The 24,386-nt window shown below is 50.2% G+C and overlaps 9 protein-coding genes across 9 annotated transcripts; 2 read left to right on the top strand and 7 right to left on the bottom strand.

Moving 5' to 3' along the window:
• Positions 1–828: 828 nt before the first annotated feature.
• ALTATR162_LOCUS3677 (uncharacterized protein) lies at positions 829–4,233 on the bottom strand (the record flags this gene model as incomplete). Its single annotated transcript, XM_043311285.1, has 6 exons — positions 829–1,190; positions 1,244–1,492; positions 1,559–2,074; positions 2,137–2,809; positions 2,860–3,910; positions 3,962–4,233. The coding sequence occupies 6 exons, from the start codon at positions 4,231–4,233 to the stop codon at positions 829–831; spliced, it is 3,123 nt and encodes a 1,040-aa protein (XP_043167220.1).
• A 438-nt stretch (positions 4,234–4,671) lies between these two features.
• ALTATR162_LOCUS3676 (uncharacterized protein) lies at positions 4,672–7,038 on the bottom strand (the record flags this gene model as incomplete). Its single annotated transcript, XM_043311284.1, has 1 exon — positions 4,672–7,038. One exon carries the CDS (start codon positions 7,036–7,038, stop codon positions 4,672–4,674), a length of 2,367 nt encoding a protein of 788 aa, XP_043167219.1.
• Positions 7,039–8,025: 987 nt separating this feature from the next.
• On the bottom strand, positions 8,026–9,404 carry ALTATR162_LOCUS3675 (uncharacterized protein; the record flags this gene model as incomplete). The annotated part of the gene is made up of 2 exons (XM_043311283.1): positions 8,026–9,260; positions 9,314–9,404. 2 exons carry the CDS (start codon positions 9,402–9,404, stop codon positions 8,026–8,028), a joined length of 1,326 nt encoding a protein of 441 aa, XP_043167218.1.
• A 978-nt stretch (positions 9,405–10,382) lies between these two features.
• ALTATR162_LOCUS3674 (uncharacterized protein) lies at positions 10,383–11,441 on the bottom strand (the record flags this gene model as incomplete). The annotated part of the gene is made up of 2 exons (XM_043311282.1): positions 10,383–11,325; positions 11,374–11,441. The coding sequence occupies 2 exons, from the start codon at positions 11,439–11,441 to the stop codon at positions 10,383–10,385; spliced, it is 1,011 nt and encodes a 336-aa protein (XP_043167217.1).
• A 1,025-nt stretch (positions 11,442–12,466) lies between these two features.
• Positions 12,467–15,068, top strand: ALTATR162_LOCUS3673 (uncharacterized protein; the record flags this gene model as incomplete). The annotated part of the gene is made up of 3 exons (XM_043311281.1): positions 12,467–13,207; positions 13,261–14,533; positions 14,608–15,068. 3 exons carry the CDS (start codon positions 12,467–12,469, stop codon positions 15,066–15,068), a joined length of 2,475 nt encoding a protein of 824 aa, XP_043167216.1.
• A 234-nt stretch (positions 15,069–15,302) lies between these two features.
• On the bottom strand, positions 15,303–16,563 carry ALTATR162_LOCUS3672 (uncharacterized protein; the record flags this gene model as incomplete). Its single annotated transcript, XM_043311280.1, has 3 exons — positions 15,303–15,703; positions 15,755–16,301; positions 16,363–16,563. The coding sequence occupies 3 exons, from the start codon at positions 16,561–16,563 to the stop codon at positions 15,303–15,305; spliced, it is 1,149 nt and encodes a 382-aa protein (XP_043167215.1).
• Positions 16,564–17,520: 957 nt separating this feature from the next.
• ALTATR162_LOCUS3671 (uncharacterized protein) lies at positions 17,521–19,273 on the top strand (the record flags this gene model as incomplete). Its single annotated transcript, XM_043311279.1, has 3 exons — positions 17,521–17,763; positions 17,817–18,683; positions 18,731–19,273. The coding sequence occupies 3 exons, from the start codon at positions 17,521–17,523 to the stop codon at positions 19,271–19,273; spliced, it is 1,653 nt and encodes a 550-aa protein (XP_043167214.1).
• Positions 19,274–19,399: 126 nt separating this feature from the next.
• On the bottom strand, positions 19,400–20,152 carry ALTATR162_LOCUS3670 (uncharacterized protein; the record flags this gene model as incomplete). The annotated part of the gene is made up of 2 exons (XM_043311278.1): positions 19,400–20,023; positions 20,081–20,152. 2 exons carry the CDS (start codon positions 20,150–20,152, stop codon positions 19,400–19,402), a joined length of 696 nt encoding a protein of 231 aa, XP_043167213.1.
• Positions 20,153–20,950: 798 nt separating this feature from the next.
• On the bottom strand, positions 20,951–21,347 carry ALTATR162_LOCUS3669 (uncharacterized protein; the record flags this gene model as incomplete). Its single annotated transcript, XM_043311277.1, has 2 exons — positions 20,951–21,266; positions 21,340–21,347. 2 exons carry the CDS (start codon positions 21,345–21,347, stop codon positions 20,951–20,953), a joined length of 324 nt encoding a protein of 107 aa, XP_043167212.1.
• Positions 21,348–24,386: the final 3,039 nt, after the last annotated feature.

Below are 24,386 nucleotides of genomic sequence, written 5' to 3'. Positions count from 1 at the left end.
GCGAGCTAGTGGCCGTGGTGTGCTAACCTGATTCAGCCATGCAGCGCGATGAGCGAATCTGGAGTATGAAACAACATCATTTTGACATATGGAGCATATTGGGAGTTTGGAGGAGACAATTATTGAGACAGGTAATATACAGCCTATGTTGATGAGCCCGAGATGTATATGTAGTAGCTATGCGAGGCTACATCAAGTTGGGAAGACCATCATGAGCTTGCACTGGCTTATCAAGAAAGCTTTAGCATCGTAATCATGTTACTCGCAGCGTTGTCGGAGGTGCCTTTGCGTCTCTCACAAACTAGGAATGCGCGGTGAAGGTTATGCTAGCAGTAAGCGTTCTTGCAATACGAACAGGATTATCGATACTATCGCATCCTTGCGAACAGCGTGACAGCTTAGCCTTTCTGCAAGATACAGTTCCAGCCGTTATACTTAATGCCCTCCATATGCATGATACATACATATATCTTGGGAAGGCTATGAGTATCCTGGCCAGTGACAAAGCACTCCAGCGTATCAGAGACCTACAAGCCATGCACAAGGAGACCAGGGGCACTTGAGTACATCCATTAGAACATCACAGAGAACCTTACTAGAAATCTAGGCGCATACGCGAATACACAATCGATGCCGTGTCAGGACACTAGATCTGACGGCGTCTTCCGATAGCCCTGCAGGACGACGCCTCGAGTCTCCATCGCGTGGACACGGCACATTGGTCAACTTAGTGTGAAAGCCGTCCAATCAGTACCCACTGAAATGCTCCATCTGGTTCTTTGGTGGTTGCTTTGTAAGCTATATAACCGTCACGACCGCACTGCCAGTTCAGTAGCGATATTTAATACCTTTTTCTGGCCGTGGGGTCATGCTCGCCAGTCCACTGCCCGCGGAGCGACTATCAAGAACGTTTTGTGTATCTTGATCGCTCTCGGGTTCTGGGCTTGAAAGGACGATGTATACTGATGAAGCCGCCCGGTCAGCCGCTGTGCTGGCACGCGGTTTCTTCGAACTACCCCGGTCTTTGGATCCGGATTGCACCCTCTTGCGACGTAATTTTCTAGCGTTAATTTTCGGTTTCAGTATATATATCTCCTGATCTGGTTCATTGCGAGTCCGGTAGAAGTCGTGACTCCCAGGAAAGCTGCCAGCCCAGTCAAGCGCCTTGTGCTTGATCTTAGTGCCGAGAACTTGCAAAAGGTCAGTTTTAAAAGACGCCATCTTAGCAATAGGATATACTGACAGTAAGTATCTTCTTCGGACCGGGTTGTCAGGTCCACACATACTATCTTGCTGCGCACTGTGGATGGCTTCGGACTTGGCGGCGCTAGCGGAGCTACCGCGGCTGACGGAGGTGGACTGCTACTTGGTGGTCGATACAGAGATCCACTGTCTTCCATCTCATCGTCGCCGCTGACACGGGGAGGTCCGTAATTACTACGCGGTCCAATTAGATCCACAGCAGCAGAGTGAGAACCGGTCTCGACTGAAGCTGATTGTGTTAGTAGGGTATTATCTGGATTAGATGGAAGCAAAACGGCGAAATAGTGTAACTTACATAGTGTAGGCTCGGTGTCCGCTTCGGCTCTGTTACCTCCAGGTGACATGTCGGCCCCAGAGCCTGGATCGCCGGTAGCGTCTTGCTGAGGATGTCCAGATTGGTTGTCTTGTTCCTGCCGAGCCATGGGCAACCGCCTTTTATTCTGCTGCTCGAGCAACATGAGCTGCATTTGGTAGTCCTGAAGTGCATGGCTTCCCAGTAGAGGATGCCAAGATTGATTGCCTTGTTCTTGCCGGGCAGTGGCCCATCGCTCCTTATGCTGCTGTTCGATTAACATCAACTCAGGCGATCGCCAGTTTGGCAGCTCCTGTACGCGCAGCTGAGGAGCGAGAGATTGTAAATGAACAGCATCTTCGTGAAGAGGCTTCATAGGCTTTGGAGATATAGCAATGAAAGACCCTTCAACGTCTCTTGATACTTGAGGGAGGTATCCAAGGTTGGTGTCAAGACCTGAGAATGTGACACCACCGCTGACAGCTTGCGATATCTGATATGGGCAGGCGCAAGACTCTTCTGTTAGCTGTCAGTTTGATGACAACGCTCAATTTCCTCAAGATACTCCTCAAGATACTTACCTTCATGGTGTATAAGAGTAGCATGCAACGGTAGTTTATGCCTAACTCCAACCCGAGACAGAACAATCTTGACCGTCTTGTCCTTGTGCCTGTGTGAGTCTGTCGACTCCCAAGTGACCGAAAGCTCGCCCTTTTTCTGTGTTGGAAAGCATTTAACAGACCTAGGCATCTGCGACAAGCGATTCCTTGCCATACTCTTGAGCCAGCGTTCTTCAGTGACAACTTGAGGATGATGACCAGTGGCTATGAGCCGAGAGATCATAATATCCCATAGCTGCAGGACTGCGTGATCGCAGGAGAATACCTCTTGGTTTGCTGATTGGTCTTCTTCGCAAAACGTTTGCTCGTGCGCGCCTTCCCAAGTAAGCCACTTGCTGTGAATTTTCCACGCATCTGCAAAGAATCCGGCGTCAATGTCCAAGTGCTCGCCGTTCACAAAGAAAAGTTTCATGTCCCGGGTCGCTGGAGAGGACGACAACAAGCACTTCAACATCCTGTTCATATGTAACGCAAAGCTGCTGTTAGGTAGTTTTACAACTCGCGCAGATTTGAAACGATGGAGCAGTTCATCTCTAGGTGTTTTGCAAAGGAAGTACTTCCTCAAGATCCTCCATAACTCGGGGTCGATGGGAACAGGATTCTTGCGCAAACTCTTCTCGATGATATGCACTTCCTAGGATGCAAAGTAAGTAATGCGTGTTTCAATGGAGCTTATCCACTTACATCCTTTCCCTCACTAGCCGAATAGTAAAAGGCTGTTCGACCTTCATCATCCTTGTTGAGCGTCAGCATCTTCGCCCAAACCCTCCTGGCAATATCGCCAGGCATAAGCTCATCCTCCCCCTCGTGAATTTGCATCATTACGTCACCCTTCTTGTTGATGGAGCTTAGAAGCAGATAAGTGTAGTCCGACACTAGTTCGGAATCACTAGACGCATCTGCTCGTATCGCAGCTGACCAGATGGCGGAAATGCCTTCACTTTCTTCTCCTACGCCCGAAAGCGCATCGCGATCGGAGCTTGTACTTCCTTCGGCGAAGTTGTATCCGTATACGTATTTTTCTCTGTTCGTTCCACCGCGCGGTAGTAGAAGACCACGTAGGTACATGCGTCCTTGGTATTCAGGATCGCGAATAAGGTCACCATGAATGGTGCGAATGATATCTTTTGGTGGATTGATGTCGAGCGTAACAGTGATCCAATCCTTGTACTCGGCAATACTAAGTCGTTTGCCCTGCGTCGGGGATCCACAGATGTCGCGAGTACGCCCCGGAGCAGCAACGGTCAAGCAAACATCCTCCCAGGGATGCGAGATGTGAGTCCTGGGCTGACCCCAAGCCTTCTTCTTTAAATTTTCCAATCTCTTCTCATTGATGCGACTGAGAGAGCAGGCTAGGCTACCTTTCTTGTATAAGAATCTCCATTTGAATCCACCACTTTCATAGTGAGCGTTGTAGTTGTTGCGTCGATAAACAAGGGCAGAGAGCTTCATGCCATCGCCATGTTGTCCGGTCTGTCCATTGTCGTGGGCCTTAGTTGTTGCCCCAGTACCCAAATCGCAGTACCTGAGAGTGGCTTTGAAGTTGACTATCTTCAGACCTCCTACACAATATCCTTCCTTATCACATCTGAATTGAATAAAGCCAAGCAACTTTCCAGTGTCTGGATGACGCGCCTCGATGAGTATGACCCCTTTTCCCCCATCGAGTTTCTCGGTATACGTGGGACGAAATCGGGATTGAGCAAGGTCGAAAGATCTCAGAATGCCGTCTCTCCTGTGGCTGGTCAGAGGCTGATATTTCGAGGCGGTCAACGAATAAACTTACCAGTTTTGATAGGACTCACGAAATGCTTCCTTGCATGTCCAATGTGGCCTATATCGATTCACGATGTTGAGATCCTTGGTGGTACGTCGAATGCGGATAAGATCCGTGTTCAGATCATGGTGGACATCGTCGTTGTCAGAGAAGTAGCTGGAGTCGCTGACATCCCCGTCCACCTCTAACGGATGTTGTGTGACACTGGCAGACACAACCTGATGTGCCCGTTCTGCCTCCAACATGCGAATCTTGTCTTGCCTGAGAAAAGTATCCCCCATACTCAAATATTGAGGTCAATTGGGCTAATCACACGCAGTAGTAGTAGGGTGTCAGCCTTGTGATAACGCAAGGCGCAGCATATGTTGTAAAGATTCGTCTATCGTACAAGGAAGCCCATCCAAAGCAGAGAATGTAAGTCCTCAAAAGAATGGTGGGTAGGCGGTAGAGATGACGAGGAGCACTGGATGGATAGCTGAAGTCCCTAGGTAACGCCTGTGGCTGCGGCACGGGTATCGCTTGGCGTGCCTTGTCGGGCATTAGCGTTGCGCGCGATCACGTGAACGCAGGATGAAGTCAAGCTGTTGTTTCATCTTCTCGTGTTTACACTCGTTATCGTGATGACCTAATTACAGCTGTTTCGAGTGGAAGTGTGAGTGGGTTGACTATTCCACGACGCCGATTTCCCAAGGGCGTTGTTCGAGACAGCTTGCGCAACCTCAAACCACCGTAACCGTTCCATTACCCCTCAAATCCATGGAACTCGAACCGACATGCACAATGAAGTCTCCCTTCTCAACCACATATTGCATCTTCCTGTCCCACAAGCCCCACTTGGAGACATCTAAATCTACACTAACATCCACCGTCTCTCCAGCCTTGATCATAACCTTCTTGAAGCCCTTGAGCTCCTTGTTGGGCACAACGACACTGGCGAAGACGTCTTGTACGTAAACCTGCACTACTTCCTTGCCGTCCACAGGTGACTCGTTGGTCACACTTACAGTCGCGGTAATCTTATCGCTCGCGCTGACCTCGGTCTTCGAAAGGGTAACGTTGGAGTACGTGAAGTTGGCGTAGGAGAGACCGTAACCAAACTCGTATAATGGCTGAGGGTTGTTGAGAACGTACTGGTGGCCGAACTGTAGGGTGCCGTTTGGTAGAATCGCCCCGGCGTCGGTAGAGCGACCAGAGTTCAGGTAGTCGTAGTAGATCGGTAGTGTACCGACATCGTAGGGGAAAGAGACAGAAAGCTTGCCGGAGGGGGTAACATCCCCAAAGAGGACGTCGGCCAATCCGTTGCCACCCTGCTCACCAGGGTAAAACTGCTGGAGGAGGGCGGCTGCGTTGTCGGAAATCCAGGGCTCTGTGACGGGCTTTCCAGAGGAGTACACGACGATGGTAGGTTTGCCGGTCTCGATGATGGCTTGAACGAGCTCGCCCATAGCGCCGACAAGGTTGAGTGATGCGACATCTACATGCTCACCAGTAGTGGCGTTCAGACCTTGCCAAAGCTCCTGCTGATCACGCGACCAGGTGCCGACAACTACTACTGCAACATCAGCAGCCTCAGCCGCAGCCACCGCATCGGGGAAGCCGGACTGGTCATTTGACCAGCGTTCGCATCCTTGAGCGTACGTTACTGTGCCACTGGCAGCACCCTGGATGCCCTGCAATGGAGTGACATTGGTGGGGTTGTACTGAGAGCGGTAGACCACGTAATCGCCCAGGTTTGTAATGTTCGCCATGGGCCCAATGACGGCAATGTTAGCAGACTTGGAGAGTGGCAGGGTGCTGTTCTTGTTCTCGAGCAAGACGATGGATTCAGCCTCAAGCGTCCTGGCAAGCTGGACATGTTCTTCAGGGTGGATAATGGACTCAGTCGCGTTCGTGGAGAGACCTTGGTATGGGTTTTCGAATAGACCCATTTCGAACTTCGCTCGAAGCTGACGGCTTACGGCTCTGTCGACAATCTCAATATCCAGCTTGCCTTCTTCGACCAAGCGAGGGATGTTGGCATAGTTGTATGAGCCTCCACCCATCTCCACATCGTTACCATTTGGTAGGGCCATGAGTGTCACTGCTTCACTGTCGATTGGCGTGTCTTCTGTCTTACATTGGCACAACTTGAAGCTGCAGCAAAGCCTGTCAGTGGCTCCCGCATCCGAAGTCAGCCAGTACTTGTAGCCCCACTCCTCGCGTAGAATGGTTTCTTGCATATGGCCATCGGCGATCGAAGGTATTCCGTCGTAAGAGTGATAAGCACCCATGATATTCCAAGCACCGGCATCAATGATAGAACGATGGAAGGACGGTAGCCATGTGGTTCGTAGCTCACGTTCACCTCCATGAACTGGTCCGGTGTTTAGGCCCTGCTCTGGGTTGCTGAAGCCGGCGAAGTGCTTGACTGTGGCGCTAACGTTCAGACTTTGTACTCCTTTGACATACTCATATGTCATCTCGCCGGCCAGGAATCCATCTTCGCCGTACGTCTCTTCCACTCTTCCAAAACGCAGCTCACGCGCTAGATCTGCGACTGGTGCGAACAGTTGGTTGATACCGAGAGGTGCTGATTCTTTCGCAATCGCAACGGCCATGTCGTGTATGAGCTGCGGATCCCACGAGCATGCTTGCCCAATCGGACTGTTGTAGATGGTCGCATTACCCACGAGTAAACCATGAATAGCTTCGGTCTGAACCAATGCCGGGATACCCAATGTCGTGTTATGCAAAAGGTAGTCCTGACCGATTTTGACGCCATTGCTGATCCACTCTGCAGGTATCGGATAGCCGACATAAAACTGGCCTGCGCGGACACGGAAGTTCCATTCGAGACCAGTCTCGTTGACAACATTGGTGGTGACATTGATCCAATTCGAGATATCTCCTTGGATGAGCTGAGCAGTCTTTTCCTCGATGGTCATACGGGAAAGAAGGTCTGCCACTCTGTCCTCGACTGGAGCGGAAGCATCCTTGTAGGTTGCATTGGCTGCCTGTTGTCTGCGAACCAAATCGAGTGCGCTACTGGGAAGAAGTAGAGCGCACCCAACAAGTAGAGAGGCTGAGCCGAAGAAGGACTGCCGCATATTGATATGAATTGGAAGTGCAGTCTCGCCCGGATACTGGGTTCTAGACAATGTACCATGAGTCTTATAGGTTCTCCTCAGGGTCTACGGGCCGTTGAAAGGGGCGCATACAGACTCCATGATGTACCGCGGACAATTTGCCCCCGAGAAGCTCATCGTATATTGAGGTATCGGTTCAACGGGCGACGATCGATGCATGTTTCCTAAGCGAGGTGACGCCGAGGGTGTTGAGATGCGTGCAACTCGTGCTGAGCATTTGAATACAGCCCCGGTGCAGATCGGAAGGCTTGCTATAATCGTGCTTTCCTTGATTGCGCGTGATTTGTCGACTTGACGCGTAGAATCGAAGTAAAGAATGTCATGGAGAGTGTGTGGAGTCTGAGGTTTGATTGACGGAAGAAATGGTGGCTTGCGCTAGCCAAGGCGCTTCTCCCCCGCTTCTGATCTTCAACGAACAACGCTCTCCGCACCTCAACCCCGGATCATCTCAGTCATTGAACCTTTCCGACATAGTTTGATGTACTGTTTGTGTTCCTTCGGAAACTAGGGATCAGATCCGCGAGCTTTGCCGCGTCTTTGCGCTAATTGTCAACGCAATGACGTCGCGAATTAGTAGAGGGTATGTGTATTGAAGTTACACCATTCATTGTACATTATATAATGTCCGATTATGTCCCGAAGCCGACCAGGGCTCATCATCGAGTTCCCTTGATCTCCCTCATTTGTAGTGTAATATGCACCGTGCCAACATCATCTGAATCCATCTGTAAGCCGAAACCATATCTGCAAACCCAAACTCTTTCCAAAACGCCGTGATGTATCGCATACCTGGTATATCCTCCTCTTAACATCCGCAACCGCGAACTATGATTAATCATATAAACATTAAACTAATACTCTCATAATAATAAACATAAGAATCGTAAAGGTCATCGTCTTCTCTCGTAACAATGTCTCGCTCATAGAGGACGAAAATGGTTACAAAGGTTATGCCATGAGCAAGAAAGGAACAAAGAAAGCAACCCACCATACCTTCTCCTTATTTCTCTTACTCAAGAGACCAGAGGCTCCCGCTGCGCTAGGCGCAGGCGGTATACCAGTGTATTGGGAGATAAATGTTGAGGTGGGTGTTGCAGTAGTGCTGAGCGTCGAGCCGGCGACGTTCGCGCTGGAGGGTTCAGGTGTGGGCCGCGAAATAGGGGAAGCGGAGCCACGGGAGGCGGAGGGGTTGTATGAGAATGGCGGGGCGGTGGGAAAGTCGGTGTTTGATGGGGTGGATTCGGTGTTGGACGAAGATGATGGTGTTGAGGACGTGACTGTGACTGTGGAGAGAATGGTAGATGCTGAATCTACGGCCGACGATGACGGCACAACCGAATCGCTTGTTGATGTCGAAGGCGGCGAAGCTGCTGGTGTAGATGAGGACATAGTTGGGAGTGCAACAATGGTGGTTGTCGTTGTCTTCGATGCACTCGATTCGATGTCTGAGGGAGACGGAAGTGGAAGAGTAGGGAGCGACAGCACAACAGTGGTTGTAGTTGTCACGGTCGCAATAGGTCGTGGGGTGGTATCGGGGAGGAGGATGGAAGACAGAACTTCAAGATCTATGGTGGTATCCGGGAGAAGGATGGACGAGAGAAGTCCAAGATCTATGGTAGAACCGGCCAGTTCATCAGCGTTGCCAAGTGCAGCCATGGGTGGGCTAGGAGGGATGCTGGTAACGACGGCAGACGAAGGCACAGCGTTGAAAGAGCTCTGAGTTACTGATGCTGTAAGAATAGTGGAGCAATCCGATGTCGATACCGTAGGAAGAGTTGCATTCGAAGCAGGAGACGAACTTTGTTGCGCTGTGGCATACACCGTTTCGGAAACGACTACCACAACCATGGAAGGATCCCCTGAAGTCGGAATTGACAAAGGCTGGGTGACGGCTGTTGAGCTTGATAGCGGCGAGTAATAGATGGAAGTCGCATTCTGTGCGGTAAGATTGAACGAACTTGATACCGACAATGCCACTGTTGATGCTTCTGGCGAGGAGCTTGATACTGCATATGTATTTGATGACGAGGGAGAGGCTGTGGCAATTGATGTGTTCCATGATGGGGTCGAGTAGGGGGCAACGATTGCTGTGCTGGGCTCCGGACTTGATGAAGATAAGACAGGCGGCGGTGTTGGTAGCCCAGGAGCATGTACGTGTGGTCGTGGTGTTCCGGCATGTGCAGCTATTAGGGTCAGTATATCGCAGCCACCCAAGCCATCCCCACCATCTACTTACTGCTGTTGAGATAATATGGTCCTGGAACTACACCACCGAGTACACCCATCGACAGTGCACTCAGCACGATTATGGTTGAACTTCTTTTCATGATGAACGAATGTATGTTGTGATTACGCAAAGAATGACGTGCTGCTATTGGCCAAACACAGATCTGAAGAAGATCCGAGAGGACAGGAACAAAAGATTGCAGATGAACAAACACAAGGCGTTGGAAGAACTATTCCCACGCAGCACTAGCCCTATGTTCATATGTATTAATACTGGGGGGCTGATATCGACCGTTCCCAGAAACCAGGGTGGCTGGTCGCCAGCCACCGGCGGTCAATCCTGCGAAAAAGCATGCTTGCCGCAAAACAACGTTCGGTGTAGCGAAGCGCACACGTACAACCTATGCACCGTGCCAACGGCGACGATATGAAACTTTCCGGTTTACCAATTCTATGTGCATGCAATGGTGGTCGAGATGCTACAATGTTGCGGTGAGTGATGCGACAGAGACGTTGGGCAAGGAAGGCGGGCATTGCACAGGCCTTCACCACGTCAAAACTTGGTAGCCAGCGCGACAAGGCTTCGTGATACCCGCGCGACGCGTTGTACCATCAGAACCTGCAAATCGCCGTGGCACTGATCAGCATTTATCAAGCCGAGACGTGGACATCTCACCGCCAGCGCAGCGAGCGGAAAGCGACAGACCGTGGACCACATTACCTTGGCTTGAAGTACCTTGGAAGCATAGGCGTCAAATCGACGGTGTGAGCTCGGAGTTTACGGAACGATGGAGTCAGGGCAGATGGAACATATGCAGTGGAATAAATTATATTGATTAATGTCTAGCATGGAGCGCATGGTGCTAAGTGAACACACCGCACAAGACCTATAACTTCTTTTGTTAGCGAAGCTCCCAAAGGAAGGTAGGATAGGAACATAATGAGTTCGATGCAAATCAGACAGCAGTTGGTACAATTTTTGGTCGACATTAAATTCCGATCAGGTCTGTGATTAAAAGGTTTTTTCATCATTGCATTAGGGATTGAAAAGAAAATATGTAGACTTACTATTGATGACTTCATACAGTTTTGCAACGTTTGAAGAAAACCTTGATGCTTGTTTGCGATGGATCGTGGCGGGAGCTTCCGACACCACCGCGGGTGCGTTTGAGGCTGCGGAGATGGTCCTTACCATTGATCGCAAGGATGGTACATGACCATCCTATAGCGATGCGCGGTGTAATGGCCGGCGAGGCTACAACAGCTGCCCGGATAGGCACTTCTGAAACCTGCTGGCGTGCAGGACCATATTCAGTTGCGGCTTGTGGTACCTTGACCTCGTCCAGACCTTCGTCGGTAGCCGGCATCTCTACAGGCGACGAAGAAGGTTCTGAAGTAGAAACCACAGGTATGTCCGCAGTGATACTTGGATCACCATGTCCTACTCTCGTCATGTGCAACTCAAGGTAGCCAGTGTTGGACCAACCACCCAGATGCTCGACCGATGGTCGCGCCGTAGCCTGAAGCTCCGGACAGAACGCAACGCTGTTGTGCGGAAGGCGCAAAAGCAGGCGCTTCCAAAGGGTGGAGAGAAAGATGCCGTGCGAGACTATCGCAACCACGGGATCCGCATCTTTCGACGCGTCAACGAGGAGCGGCACGAGATGCTCATCAAGAAATGAATCAGCTCGACGTGCCATAGTGTCTTTCGACTCCACATGCACAAAGTCCGTTGTATCCTTGTTCTTTGGCCGATCAAAGAATTTCTTCCCTTCCATGGACCCAAAGTCTTGTTCCATCAGTACCGGTAGCTGCATGACATCGGGTACCGGCTTCACAGTATTGTCATCGCTTGTCGGTATCAACTGAGCCTCTCGGATCTTGCCGGCCGTTTTCACAGCCCGCTGTAGATGCGATGAGAACAGGTGGGTGAATGTCAAGCCAAGGGACTTGAAGTGCAGACCCAGGCGGGTGGCCTGTTGGTAGCCGTGGTTGGTGAGCGCTGAATCTCTGCTACCGGCACTGGAACTGTTAGTAAGGAACGGTGTCGACTGCTGCTGATATGCTTACTAGAGCTGGGCGACATTGTCGACTGTTTCTCCATGCCGGATAAGAAACAGTCTCACCGATCGCGCCATGGTGCCCACAAAGGGCGGTATGAAGCGCCGTCGAGCTTCATGGATGAAGGAGCGATGCAGGGAAAGGTAGAGCTCCAACAAAGAGCGCGGATTATTTTCGCTGATTGGGCCCGTGTTAGCGTCGTGATGACTAAACTTGCACCCTTATCTGGCTCAGTCAACGGCTGATGCGCGTCCAACATACCCAGCCCGGTCTTCAATCTGGCACTTCTAAACTAAAGATAACGATCAGACGTTTGGAACCGTAGCAATTCGATGCTCGGATGAAAGCCATGAGGAAGTAGAGCCAGGCTGGTTTTGGCTTCAGAAGGCGATCTATCCACGTAGGTTGTGGAAACAACCTAAGGCTTTGGAACACGCTTCGTCCAGCTAATCTGTGACACATTTCACGTCTTTGAAGGACGATGCATTGGTATCGCTCTCAACATACTCCGTCGTTCTATCCAAATCCTGCTCTAGGTTTTCTTGTCTCCAGAGCTGCCGCCCGACCGTTTCTTCGTTCGTTAAATCGACGTTGACGACATTCCCGATCTCTTCTGTCAAACACCCTGAGCCCGCCCTTCCACTCACAACTAGAAATCTTTACTTTCCGCATATCGCTCACGGGCAGTCAGGTCTGCCATATCACCTTACGACATATTCCATTAGACGGGAGTCACTGCACTAGACAACCCTCTAGATATCCCGGTCTTCGAAGCCATTCTCAACACTTTTTTTTATAGCCAAATTGATATCATGTGGTCTACTCCCGTAGCGGACTTCTGTAGGTTGCCATAGTCGCGCATTCGGCAAAGGTTGCCAAATTCTTGCGGTTCTCTCACCTCGGCCTGAGATACTCTTCGCGCCACAACTCTCCAAAACTCACCTTGCCACTAGGTCGCTTAGTGGGTTCATGTTACGCTACCATTTATAACTATCACTACATATTGTTTCTTATTCACACCTCTTTGCTGCCTTTCTGCTTCGCTTCTGCTTCGTTCGCATTAAATAGTCACGTCCCGTCATTCAGAAGGGACAAACTCGACATGGCCGACGAAATTATGCCACCCAGGCCTGAAGTCGAATTTGATTTCAATCTCACTCATGGAATCGATGCCGACAAGAATGCGGCCGAGAACCATCGAAATTCTCATGGTTACCAAGAGCATGACACCTCAACGAAAAGCATCCGTAACAGCGCCGAATATGACCTTGATATCGACATGCATGAAAGGAGTGATGGCGTTCACCACAGCGAAGAGACCAGTCAAGACCACAGTAAGGATGACCAGAACTTAAGTCTCCAAAACATGAACTTCAACATGCTCGAGAAAGGCTTTTCCGATGACGACGATGCACCCGAAGCATTCGATCGCTCCTGGCTCGCTCACCAGGCCCGGAAGTCTCCACCGAAAACAAATAAATCGCCGAGGGCTGATGATGGAGACGATGAAGCAAGTCCGAGAAGCAAGAAGCCATGTCAGTCGCTCTTTGGGGGACCAGCGGATGAGGCCGAAGGACACCAGTACGACGATCTCTTCGAGGAACGTCCTGCAGATCGCCTTGGGGATCAGGTTGACGACTTACCTGAGACCGACAATCCCAGACGAAGCATTGGCAATCGTATGTCCAGTCATAATCTCGAACAGCAAGAGAGGGAGGACTGCCCATCTGAGCAGCCACTCAATCTTGGGTTCGTATTTGGAGACTCTGATAGAGAGAGTACGTCCCCCAGAGCATCTCTAGCGCCATCAGACAGCGGGATCGGCATTCCCGCCGATACTCAGGTAAGTGTGATCGGTGTATAACTCTTATCGTAATCACATACTTACGTCACAAGCCGGCCTATAAGTTACGTCAAGGCATCGACCGAAGGACTACGTACACATATGTCGACCAGGATGAGTCTGGCAACTTCGATCCCGCAAGTGAGCCCAAAAACAACGTGCAGAAGCTCAAACTGGCAAAGGCAGCGAAAGCCGCCAAAGCTGCACAACAGTTCAGGAAAGACAAGCAGCGCACACCTAGAGAAATGGTCATGAAGTGCATCGTCAAACTTCGCATCGAGAGGTTCGGCAATGTAAAGAATATCACCGATGATGAGGAGAACTGGCCAGGAGACTGGTCAGACGTTGATTCCGAAACTGAGCGCGAACTACAAGAGTATCGTGCGTTTTTCCGCCGCAATACACCCGATCGCAACATGCAGCTCCCAATCCAAGATCCTCGCTCCGAGGTTGAGGATCTGACAGGCCATCCAGTAGCGCGAGGCTGCATATCATGTCGCATCCACGGAACAGATTGCTCTTTAGTAGCAGGCGGTACATACCCTTGTCAGCACTGCTGCGACCAAGACCAAGACTGCGAACCTATCATCCCACCTACCGAGAAAGGCCGCTGCAAACAATGTGTCGATGACGGCAATGATTACTGCTCCTTTGAAGACGAGCCTGGTCAAGCCATTTGCGATCATTGCGCGGAAGATGAGCATATTTGCGAAGCGCTTCCGCCGGTAGGCTACCGCGCAGAAAGGATCATCATCGACGAGGTGATCTATACCGAGGATCGACCCTACATACAATGCACGAACTGTCGTCGAGAGAAAAAGCGCTGCAGCTTGAAGAAGAAGACAGATAGGCCTCCATGCAAATACTGCAAAAAGCACAATATTGGCTGCACCTTCTACGAGATCCCGAAGGTCGCCAAAGAGAAAAAGGTCAAAGTGAAGGGACCGACCGAAGGAGATGCACCTGAAGTCGCTGTGCCGGACCATGATTATTTCACCAAGGAAGATCTGGACGATTTGTACGGAGAAGATGTGCAGATGGGGTCACGCTCTCCAACCCCCGAGATTGAAATGGAAGATAACACTGGCCACAAAGGTAGGCTGACAAAGGTCAAGACCAGCTTTGCCCATCCCATCCAGTTCGGCGCCGTCGAGAACACTTCCGACTGCAACTTTTGTGACATCCCTGTGTTCGGTTTCGTCGGACACTTCGAGAGGGAGGTTCATGTGATTCGTTGGTACGGTGAACATGGCTATACTGAAGTTGGCGGTGGTCATGCGGAGAACCAGAGGGGCGGAACGACCATGTGCCAGAGTTGCACGATTGGTAAGTCGCATTCTACTTGCTTTCCATAAATACTGGGACACTTTAGGTATCAGTTTTGCTAACAATTCTGCCAGGCAGGGCACAGATCGTGGCTTGCGAAAACCATGACATTCAGCACATCTTTCCCGATGACACGATCTCAAGTTTCGAAGAGACATTCGCCGACCTTCTAGAAGCCGCTGAAGAATCGGCCGAAATCCAACAACAACTCCAGCGTTGGTGTTCGATGTGCTTCTCACCCGCCAGGTTCACCTGCTGCACGCGCCAGATCTCGCTGTTCTCGACCGATGATCCCGAGGCGGAGATCGACGGATGTGGTCTAAGGCTCTGTACTAGCTGCGAGATCAAGCTTAGAGAGGGCTTTGATGGAGATACCAGTCTTATGGCCGAAACGCTGGACCGTGAGGGGAAGGCTAAAGCGGAAGATGAGGACCCCACTGACGTGATGGTGGTAAGGGCAGATGTAGGGTTCCTTTCTAGGGAAGGACTACTAATGAGAAACCTGGAACTCGAGGCAGAGAAAGCAGACATTTAGCTTGGCGTGTAGGCGTTGGTATCGACTTGGTGAAAGATGCGCTATGAATGCAGACTGTCTGCTATTCAGTTTACCGTGTCCTGACCGAAGACGAAATGGCCATGGTTCTCTGAGAGTGCCGAAGAATGACGTGTGTGCCTCCAGGACACATCAACTGTCCTATGACTCACTTTCGACAATACTGAATCTCCTGAGTATAGCAAGAACTTTGAACATTATCGCACGCTAACTCTACTAATACTCAAAGCCAGCAGCCTTCCGCTCTTCAAATTCGGTCTCATAAGGAGCCTCGGCCTGCGGCGTAATTCTCGCCAAATGCCTGCGCGCGCCATCATCCCAGTCGAGCAACGCACTGTGCGCTGTAACGCGATTATCCCAAACCACAACGGTACCAGGCGCCCACTTGACGCGTGCCTGAAAGTCCTGACCCTTTGCAATATGATCGTATAAGAAGTTGAGCAGGAAGTCCGACTCCTCCTTCTTGAAGCCTACGATGCGTCGACTAAATTGGGGATTCACGAAGAGCGCCTTCTCGCCTGTCGCAGGATGTGTTCGCACGAGCGGATGGATTGAGGTCACCGGATCACGACGGACGACGCCACCTCTGTTCTTGCTATTGTCGGCCTGCTCGACAGCTAAGACAGTGTTAGCATTTTTCGCATCGCGATATCGAGGTTAAAGCTTACCTGAGTGAACGACTCTAAGGCCGTGGAGTCGCTTCCTGAACTCTGGCGAGAGTCTGTTGTACGCTGCCGCCTGGTTTGCGAACAAAGTATCGCCTCCCGCAGCTGGCCCATCTAGAAGGTACAAGAAGGTAGTTCCAGGCGGCTGTTTCTCATACGTCACATCTGAATGCCAGGTAATCGAGTTCGTCCGCTCTTCGAAGAAGTCCCGCGCGGTAGTGTCATCAGTACCTCGGTGAACGAGGTGAACCTCGGGATAGCCCTCAGGAGCCCCAGATGTAGGGTGTATATGGTGTCGACCGAAGTATCCACCGAAGGCGAGTGCGTCTTTAATCGGGACGTCTGCAAAGTCCTGGTCGCGGAACGCTACGACTTTCTTCTGGGCGACAAAGAGTGCGAGTTCATCCTTGCCGGCATCGGTCAACTTGCTTAGCTCGACACCATGAACTTCAGCACCGATGTTTGCTGTAATATCGGCGACCGTCGCATCCTTCAACAGGTTGGGAAAAGAGGGATCGGCATCTTTTCCATGCTCAGTGTGCTCGAATGGCTCCCATGGTGGATATCTGAGTCTCCAATCAGCTACGGTATCATTGAAAGTACGGTCATACTCGCTTCTGTCCCTTCTCATTGTCCCAAGTCGGGAGGTAGTGTGGGTATTTGGCAGGCGCGTGCTTGTCCGTGCCACGCAGCTCGAGCTCCTTTTGGAATACTTTCGGGCCACCAAAGGCAGCTTCTTTATACTGACCGACTCCAGATTTGTAGCCGACAGTAGACTTTTCGGTGACTTCTTCGATGAGTGCTGGAGCCATCTTGCTATCAGATCAAATTACTTGAGGCAATATTTGTGGGAGTGTCAGTTTGGAAGGCTGCTTTATCACCTACTGCGCAACCTTATATCACCCACTGCGCAACCTTATATCCCCGACATCGCATTGTTATAACCGCGAATAGCAGTTCTTCGACGTCAGGCCCAGACATCGGATATGCGCAACCCCGCTCTCGCAAACTTAGTGGCATGTTGCCGCTGTTATCGACTGTCGCGGTTAAGCAATACGTCTCGGCGATCCGGAAAGAACGACTGCTGGGATGTGTCTGATCAATCAGGAAGCGATCAGATTGCATCAAGCATGCACTCTATTGCTTCATACCTACTTCTCGCCCCACACTATCCGCGAACAGGAAAGACTGTCTACCCGTGCAAGGCTTCATACAACCGAAACATCACACGCGATGTCGAATATCCGACTATTCTGGCGTCAGAATAATATCCGCGTGGCTCACTGGGGTAGTGGTAGATATGGCGTTCCTTATCCATGTCGCCAACACCCCAGCCAATCACGCAATCCCTCATCAAGACAGACGACAGCGAATCAACCTCGGATATACTGAAGATAACTGCTGTGCCCCGCCGCAACATACCAGCCACAGTTTGCGTGCTCGTCAATTATGGGAGGGTCCATGTCGTCGTCGATACCACAGTGAGTAGCAAAGAGACCCGAATGTGATTCGGGTGCGTAGTGATGGCGAATATGGATTGATAGTTTGTGGATATACGGTTATCGTACGTCAAAACGCTAGCAAAATTGCGAAATTTCTTCTCCGAGAAGGCGCGAGTCCAGAAGCTTTGTACATGGGGTGGCTATTGTACGAGTCGACAGGCGAGGGAGCCCTCACTGATATAACGGAGGGACATCCTCCAAGACACTCCCAAGATCTCCAATAGCTTAGCATTTTAGCGGCCATCGCAGAACAAGTCACCTCCGAATATGGGTAACGCCACTGACGACTACCCTGTCAATGGTAAAGTGCTATACGATACTACTGGAACCGCCAACGACAGCGACACTTCAGTCAACAGCTCCGGTACCAAAGGAAAAGATGGCACGACTTTCGTCTCTACCGGCCTTGGGAAGGATCACTACAGACCTGTAGAGTCTTACGAAGGTATCCATCGCTATGATCCGGACTTTGTATGGGAAAAGACAGAGGAGAAGCGTCTCGTGCGGAAGGTATGTGGCACCGTGCCTAGAAAGCTTATGACATTCAAGCTGAACTCCCACAGATCGATAAACGCATTTGTACCTGGGCTTGCTTGATGTTCTTCGCATTGCAACTCGATCGAGGCAATATCTCCCAAGCTCTCAGTGATAACATGCTTGACGACCTCAACATCAATACCAATGACTACAACTATGGTCAGACCATCTTCTACCTCTGCTTCTTATGTGCGGAGCTTCCGTCTCAGCTCATTAGCAAGAAACTTGGGCCCGACAATTGGATTCCTATTCAGATGGTAAGCTGGAGTCTCGTGGCTAGTTTACAAGCTTTCCTCAGCGGTCGTAGCTCGTTTTTTGCTTGCCGCGCACTGCTAGGGTTGATTGAGGGCGGCTTTATTCCTGACAACATCCTTTACCTCAGCTACTTCTACACTGGGTGGGAACTACCTGGGCGGTTGAGTTGGTTTTGGGTAAGCTACCAGTCCACGTCAATCGTCTCCGCCTTTCTTGCCTTTGGAATTCTGCGCCTACGTGGGCACAATGGCATGGAAGGATGGCGTTGGCTGTTCGCTCTAGAAGGCATGTTGACAGGCTTGATCGGTATAGCATCATGGTTCTACTTGCCGCCAAGTCCGACGCAGACTGCAAGCAAGACCTGGAACCCTTTCCGTGGAAAAGATGGGTGGTTCAATGAGAGGGAGGAGAAAATCATGGTCAACCGCATCTTGAGAGATGACCCCAGTAAGGGTGACATGCACAACAGACAGGGTCTGAGCCTCCGCATGTTGTGGGAATGCATCAAGGACTACCATATGTGGCCAATCTACTTGATCGGGTTGTCTTGGACGATCCCATCCTCACCTTCGACTGCGTATCTCACGCTCCAGCTTCGGTCGCTCGGCTTCGGTACATTCGAGACCAACCTACTTACCGTAAGTATCACAAATGAGAAAACCCTTCATGAAATTAACGTTTATAGATCCCGGCATACGTACTCTTCATCCTACAACTCCTGCTATGGACGTACATATCCGAGCGCTTCAATCAACGCTTCCTCGTCGGCCTTCTCTCTCAGGTCTGGGCTCTTCCACTAGTCATCGCCCTTGAACTTCTCTCCGCAACCGCGTCTCCGTGGTCACGCTGGGTCCTTTCGACCCTTCTTGTCGGACACCCATACATTCACGCTATCCTTGTCGCCATTACATCGCGCAACGCCGGCGCAGTCCGGACTCGTACCGTGGCTAGTGCGCTATACAACATGACTGTCCAGGCGAGTAGTATCATCAGTCAAAACATTTACAGAAACGACGACAAGCCGCTTTATCGTAGGGGAAATAAGGTTCTGATCGCGATTTGCGCATACAACTTTCTCTTGTTCATTGGAGCGAAGGTTTACTACGCTACTGTTAACAAGAAGAGGGATAGGATTTGGGAAAGCATGACGAAGGAGGAGAAGGAAACGTATCTTGAGACGACGAAGGAAGAAGGGAACAAGAGATTAGACTTCCGGTTTGCGCATTAGATAGACTTTTGGAGGCGAGCGGTTATGGAGCTCGGTTTGATAGACTCGTGGTGTCTTCGATAGATCGATTTCCCAACCAATCAACACGTATACATATTGCCAATCAGATCAACGCAAACATCCCTTCTACCAAGGAAGTTCCTCCCCATTCCTATGAAAGAACATACCTGTACTCTCCAAGCCCTTCCTACTCAACACATCCCACAATCCCTCAGCCGCCTCCTCTGGCTCCACCGCACCTGGCACCTCCTCTTCCTTATGCCTAGCATCTAACGCCGTCTTCACAATCCCCGGATGCAAGACAAGCACCGCCACACCCTTGTCCTTCAAATCCACACTCGCACTCTTAAATAAAGAATTCACAGCTGCCTTACTCGCTCGATACGCGTATTGGCCTCCAGACGTGTTATCGGCCATGCTACCCACACGACTCGATACCACTGCTATCTTCGGCGACAATGATTTGAGGATATTAGGAAGCAGGGCTTGCGTTAGTAAAATCGGACCGAATGTGTTCACGGAGAAAGTGTTTTGCAGTGCGGATAACGAGACTGTGGTGAGGGTGTCTTCGGAGGGTGGAGACATGACGCCGGCGACGTGCAGGAGGAGGTCGATGGATGTTTGCTGGGATATGGAGTTGACGAAAGAGGTGATTGAATCTCCGGAGGAGATGTCAAGTTGGTAGGCTTGGCAGCCTAGGGATTGGATTGTTGAGCCAAGGGTTTTGTCTGCTGCTATTACTTCGTAGCCCTGAGTTGATGTTTTAGCATGTTTTCAAGAAAAAGCGGAGAATGCGACGTTTCTTACTTCTCTGATGAGGATTTTGGCGAGGGCGTTTCCGATGCCGGAGTTTGCGCCCGTGATTACTGCTGTTGGCATGGTCGTAGATAGATGACTTGATAGGTAGAGCCGAATCTTTGTTATTGTGAGAGCATGCAGTATATTCGATGCTATACGGTTTCGTGTTAGCGAAGGAGTCGAGATGATCGCTGTTGTTTAACATATAGCTTACAAATGGCCTATGACGTTGATGACGTCCGGCTTACAACTCAATAACCTTGCCATCATTCTCAAGCCCAGCAAGCATTGCTTTTCCAACATATGCGTTTTATTGATGATAATACGCTAATTGTTATGGACGGAAAGAGGCCTGCTAACGAGTATGCATTTGCTCCTATGTACAGAAGAAGAAGGATAAGGAAAAGAAGAGTAGCGTCCTCCTTGTACGGTATTTATCCTCCGTACACTAATACAAAGATAGATAAGCGGGAAGTTCTTCGGCGTAGCCTCTTGTGGTACTTAGGCGTAGCCCCTTACACTAATAAGTCTTTACGGTTTCCTAGGAGAAGTCAAGTTAACATGTCTATATTGAGGGTTCCTTTCGGTAGGCTTGAGAGCTGCGCGATACCTAATATAGCTAGCCGACGCGCTAGCCTGAGGGATGAGATTTGGCCAGCACTAAACTGCTGCGCGACTAGTTGAGCATGCACCCTCACTGCAACGATCCGATTCATCATCATCGAAAGATCATGCAATAAATGCTCATGTACAGAGTTACCAGTGAGCCGTCAGATGGCATTCGATCTTTCTTCAACGACAAATAACGTAACTCAACGTTTTAACTTCTTTATTCTCTTCCCGTCGACATCGTTTCGTTTGCCAATCGCGAACACGCTCTTACAACTTCGATGTCTTCTCCTCCCTCCCTCTCAGATTCGGATGCGCTACCCTGACCGGCCTTGTAACAGCGTAGAACGCTATACCACTTGACTTGGTCGAAAACTGGACCTTGGATCCTACATGGAAGAACGCAAAGTCGCCGGCGACTAGGTGATGTGTAATGCCAGTTGCCTCGTCTAGGACGTCGATTTGACCGCTGAGCACATACTTTGTCTCTTCGAAGTCGTATGAAGCGGGTTTGGATGGTCCAGCTTCGATCTTGTAGAAGCCAGATGTTAGATGTGCGGGTGATGCGGTGGTTTGTGTGCGGATACTGGATAAATGTTAGAAGGATGGGGACAACCTTGGGGATGATGAAGGGAGGTTTACGTGTGGAAGTCGGCTACAGTTGCATTGTCGCCTTGTGGGAGTGGAATAAACTCGTGGCCTGCGCCTTTGATGACGGTGAGGGGAACTAGGTTCCCAGACACTGTATGGGTGATGCGGATTAGCAACGTTGTAATGCGTTGGAAGCGGGACTAGGGAAGAAGTATTGAGCTTACTATTGGATATAATTGTGATATTGTTGAGTAGATGTGAGTCGAAATTTGGTGCCAAAGATGTACGGAGACCTGTTATAAATGACCACGATGATTTTATTCGTGGTCCATCTCCGCAAGCTATGAATGCGATAGTTGCCCTAATCGGGTAAGCCGTGCCTGACTGCCCAGGTTAGGTAAGCCTCACACCCGCATTCACTCCAAACTACGTAATGGATGGACCAGTCAAATTTCGAGGACAACGAACAGAAAGCGGGTATAACCGGCGCTAGCTAGCGCATGGCTGATGTATCGTCGCGTCCACGTGTTGTCAATCTTTCGAAGACAGATTTATATCAGCGAACCTTGCGTCACCCCCAGATAGACTTGGCATATTTCGAGAAAGATGCAGTCTTGAATGATAATACAATCATTCGGTACATTGCACTGCCTTTACCAATTGGAGTGTTGAGCTACTATGCGTTCCAGACTTGGCAGCTAACCAGTGTTCGTCTGGCAGATTGAGGCTGAACCACCAGCATACAGATACGAGGTACTTCATGTTAAACTCATCCATAGGATACCATCTATGTTATTGATCCAGCATTGGCAGCCGATGCTCTGGTATTACGATGAGAGCGGTGGGCAAATTGTCAACGCTGGAAAGCAAATCCTAGCTTCGTATACTACACCGTCTATGTGAGAAATGTAGCCAATGCGACGCAATAGACGCGATGGTCTGGTAAATGAACAGCAGGAAGATGCGATATCTAACAATTTGAAGATGATTGATCCTGCTGACGGATAGGAGATTAGTTGGTGGTGCAGTCATACGACATGTGCACGCGTGATGATGCGAGGAGGTTTGGTCTGGGTGATACGAAGCATCGGAAAGATATAAAAAATACCTCTGTAGCTTCAGTTTGATTCAACATCGGATCCCAGCGGTTTTTGCTTCTCTAAGTAACGTTGGTCTTGCTTTGACCAAACCGAAATTGCAAAGAGCAGACTACCATACACACTACATTGTCCTTTGCAAGGACAAGCAGAATGCCAACCTGTAGCTTCGATGCAGGCCCAGGTATAAGTAAACCAAGTTAACTTTTTTAGCTAGGGTAAGAAGTTAACGGAGTATAGAGATTGGTTCAAGGAGACGCTGTACTAGAATGGGTACTGTAGCGTGTAGCTGCGTCGGAAGCTACCTTCCTATGGCAGGTGTGGAGAGGCGATCGAAGAAGGTACATCTGATGGCAAAATCGACCTGCCTAATTGACGCTCGCTTCTAGCAGTGTGGGAACACTGAAAGCGCCTCAAAGTATCCTGTAAATTGCCTTTTTTTTTGCCGTGTGTTGACAGTGCTATCGCCCCCCTACGGTGCACGCGACGGTGATCTAGGGTGGGGTCTCGGGGGATAAGTGGGCAACGTTGGACGGTGCTGTGCCGCAATCCTTTGACTGTGCCGTACAATCCTTCAAAGTGCTTACGCTGACCCCCAGATATCACCTGACTCAAATTGTAACACTTTGGTTCTTGTCAGCGTGCAACAGACAACAATGGTGTATACACTGGATTCGCTTCACTTTATCTGGACTTCCGTGGCTCTGAGGTGACTTTGTCACTCTCATACAGCAAGCTTCGCGCATCAATCGTATCCTAGTATCCAACAGCTTAAATCAGGTCAAGAGCAGACGTGATTGGTCTTTCACAGGAGGCAAGACTATACAAGCATATGCAAGCCTTTACCACCATGTATGCGACGTTGTGCTTGCATGTCATGTAGTTACCACCAGTAGGAAATGTCCTTGGATATAAACAAACTCGTCCCTTGGCCTGGCATAAGTCGCTACGTGCCGCAGCACTCACATCCAGCTAGCATGCTGTTGGTTTTCAAACTACTGTGGCTCTTTGAAGGTCTACGTGCGATGGTCGCTCCTGAAGGATTCCCTCTTACGTTATGACGTAGATGAGTATGCAAAAGCTACACCAGCATCGACGACATGACCGAAGTTTTTGAAGTTTGGCGTGGAATCCGTAACCATGCGTGGATATGTTTTGGTCCTCGGGGGGCATGCTTCGAATATCAAAGGAGCCTGTTGGTTCTCTCGTTAGTTTAGCCATCATCTGCCTATAGTCTGCAGCTCCTCATTCGTCCGTATATAGTGTCACCCGCTACCTCTAGGCAACATGCTCCTCTCCAATCTAGCTGCCTTTGCAACTCTTCCCAAAATCATTATCGCCACGCCTACCCTTATAGAGGACCAGAGCGCTGATAACGGGACAGTTCGCGCGCTTGCTAAATACGAAGTCAATTGCCGCAAGGAAGGTAACACATTACCACGCTGCTACGAATCAGCCTCAGCTGGCTATCGCTACTCTACCATTGGTGTCTACAACTCCCAGGATGCAGAGTGCCAATAATACTGCGGGTGCAGCAGGTATGTGCACCCAAACCTCCACATGCCAACTGTTGTTACCTACCAGAGCCACTCGTCATCTTGCCTTCCCGACTTATGTGAACATGACACTAATGGTAATTATAGAGTTACCTACCCCCAATGGCCCCACTGCCCCTAAGTCAGAATCACCAAATGCCAGCTTCACTCCGCATGAGGGCTTCGACATCTCCATCATCTGGCACAACTTGGATTCTCGGAGTGACTTTCTCACGTTTCGCAAGGAGTCGCGGGGACCAATTGAGCGCATTCTAGTCGACTTTGCAAGAGTGCTGGAGAGTGGGATGTTTGAGGTGTATAGTGTGAATGCGAGTAAGCACCTGTTCTGTGTGACAGTGGCTTGTGCGAAGAATAAAGATGGGGGAGTCATGGATCTGGTGTTGAGTGTGCGCTAGGGGCTGTTTGCGTTCGTTCCAGGCCTGTCTAACTTCGCATGCCTGATTATCATTCTTTTGGGATCTT

This window comes from Alternaria atra, assembly GCF_907166805.1.
Source record: "Alternaria atra isolate CS162 genome assembly, contig: 23, whole genome shotgun sequence".
Taxonomy (NCBI): Eukaryota; Fungi; Ascomycota; class Dothideomycetes; order Pleosporales; family Pleosporaceae; genus Alternaria; species Alternaria atra.
Note: the sequence above shows the minus strand (reverse complement) of the source record. Positions and strands in the feature narration are given on the sequence as shown.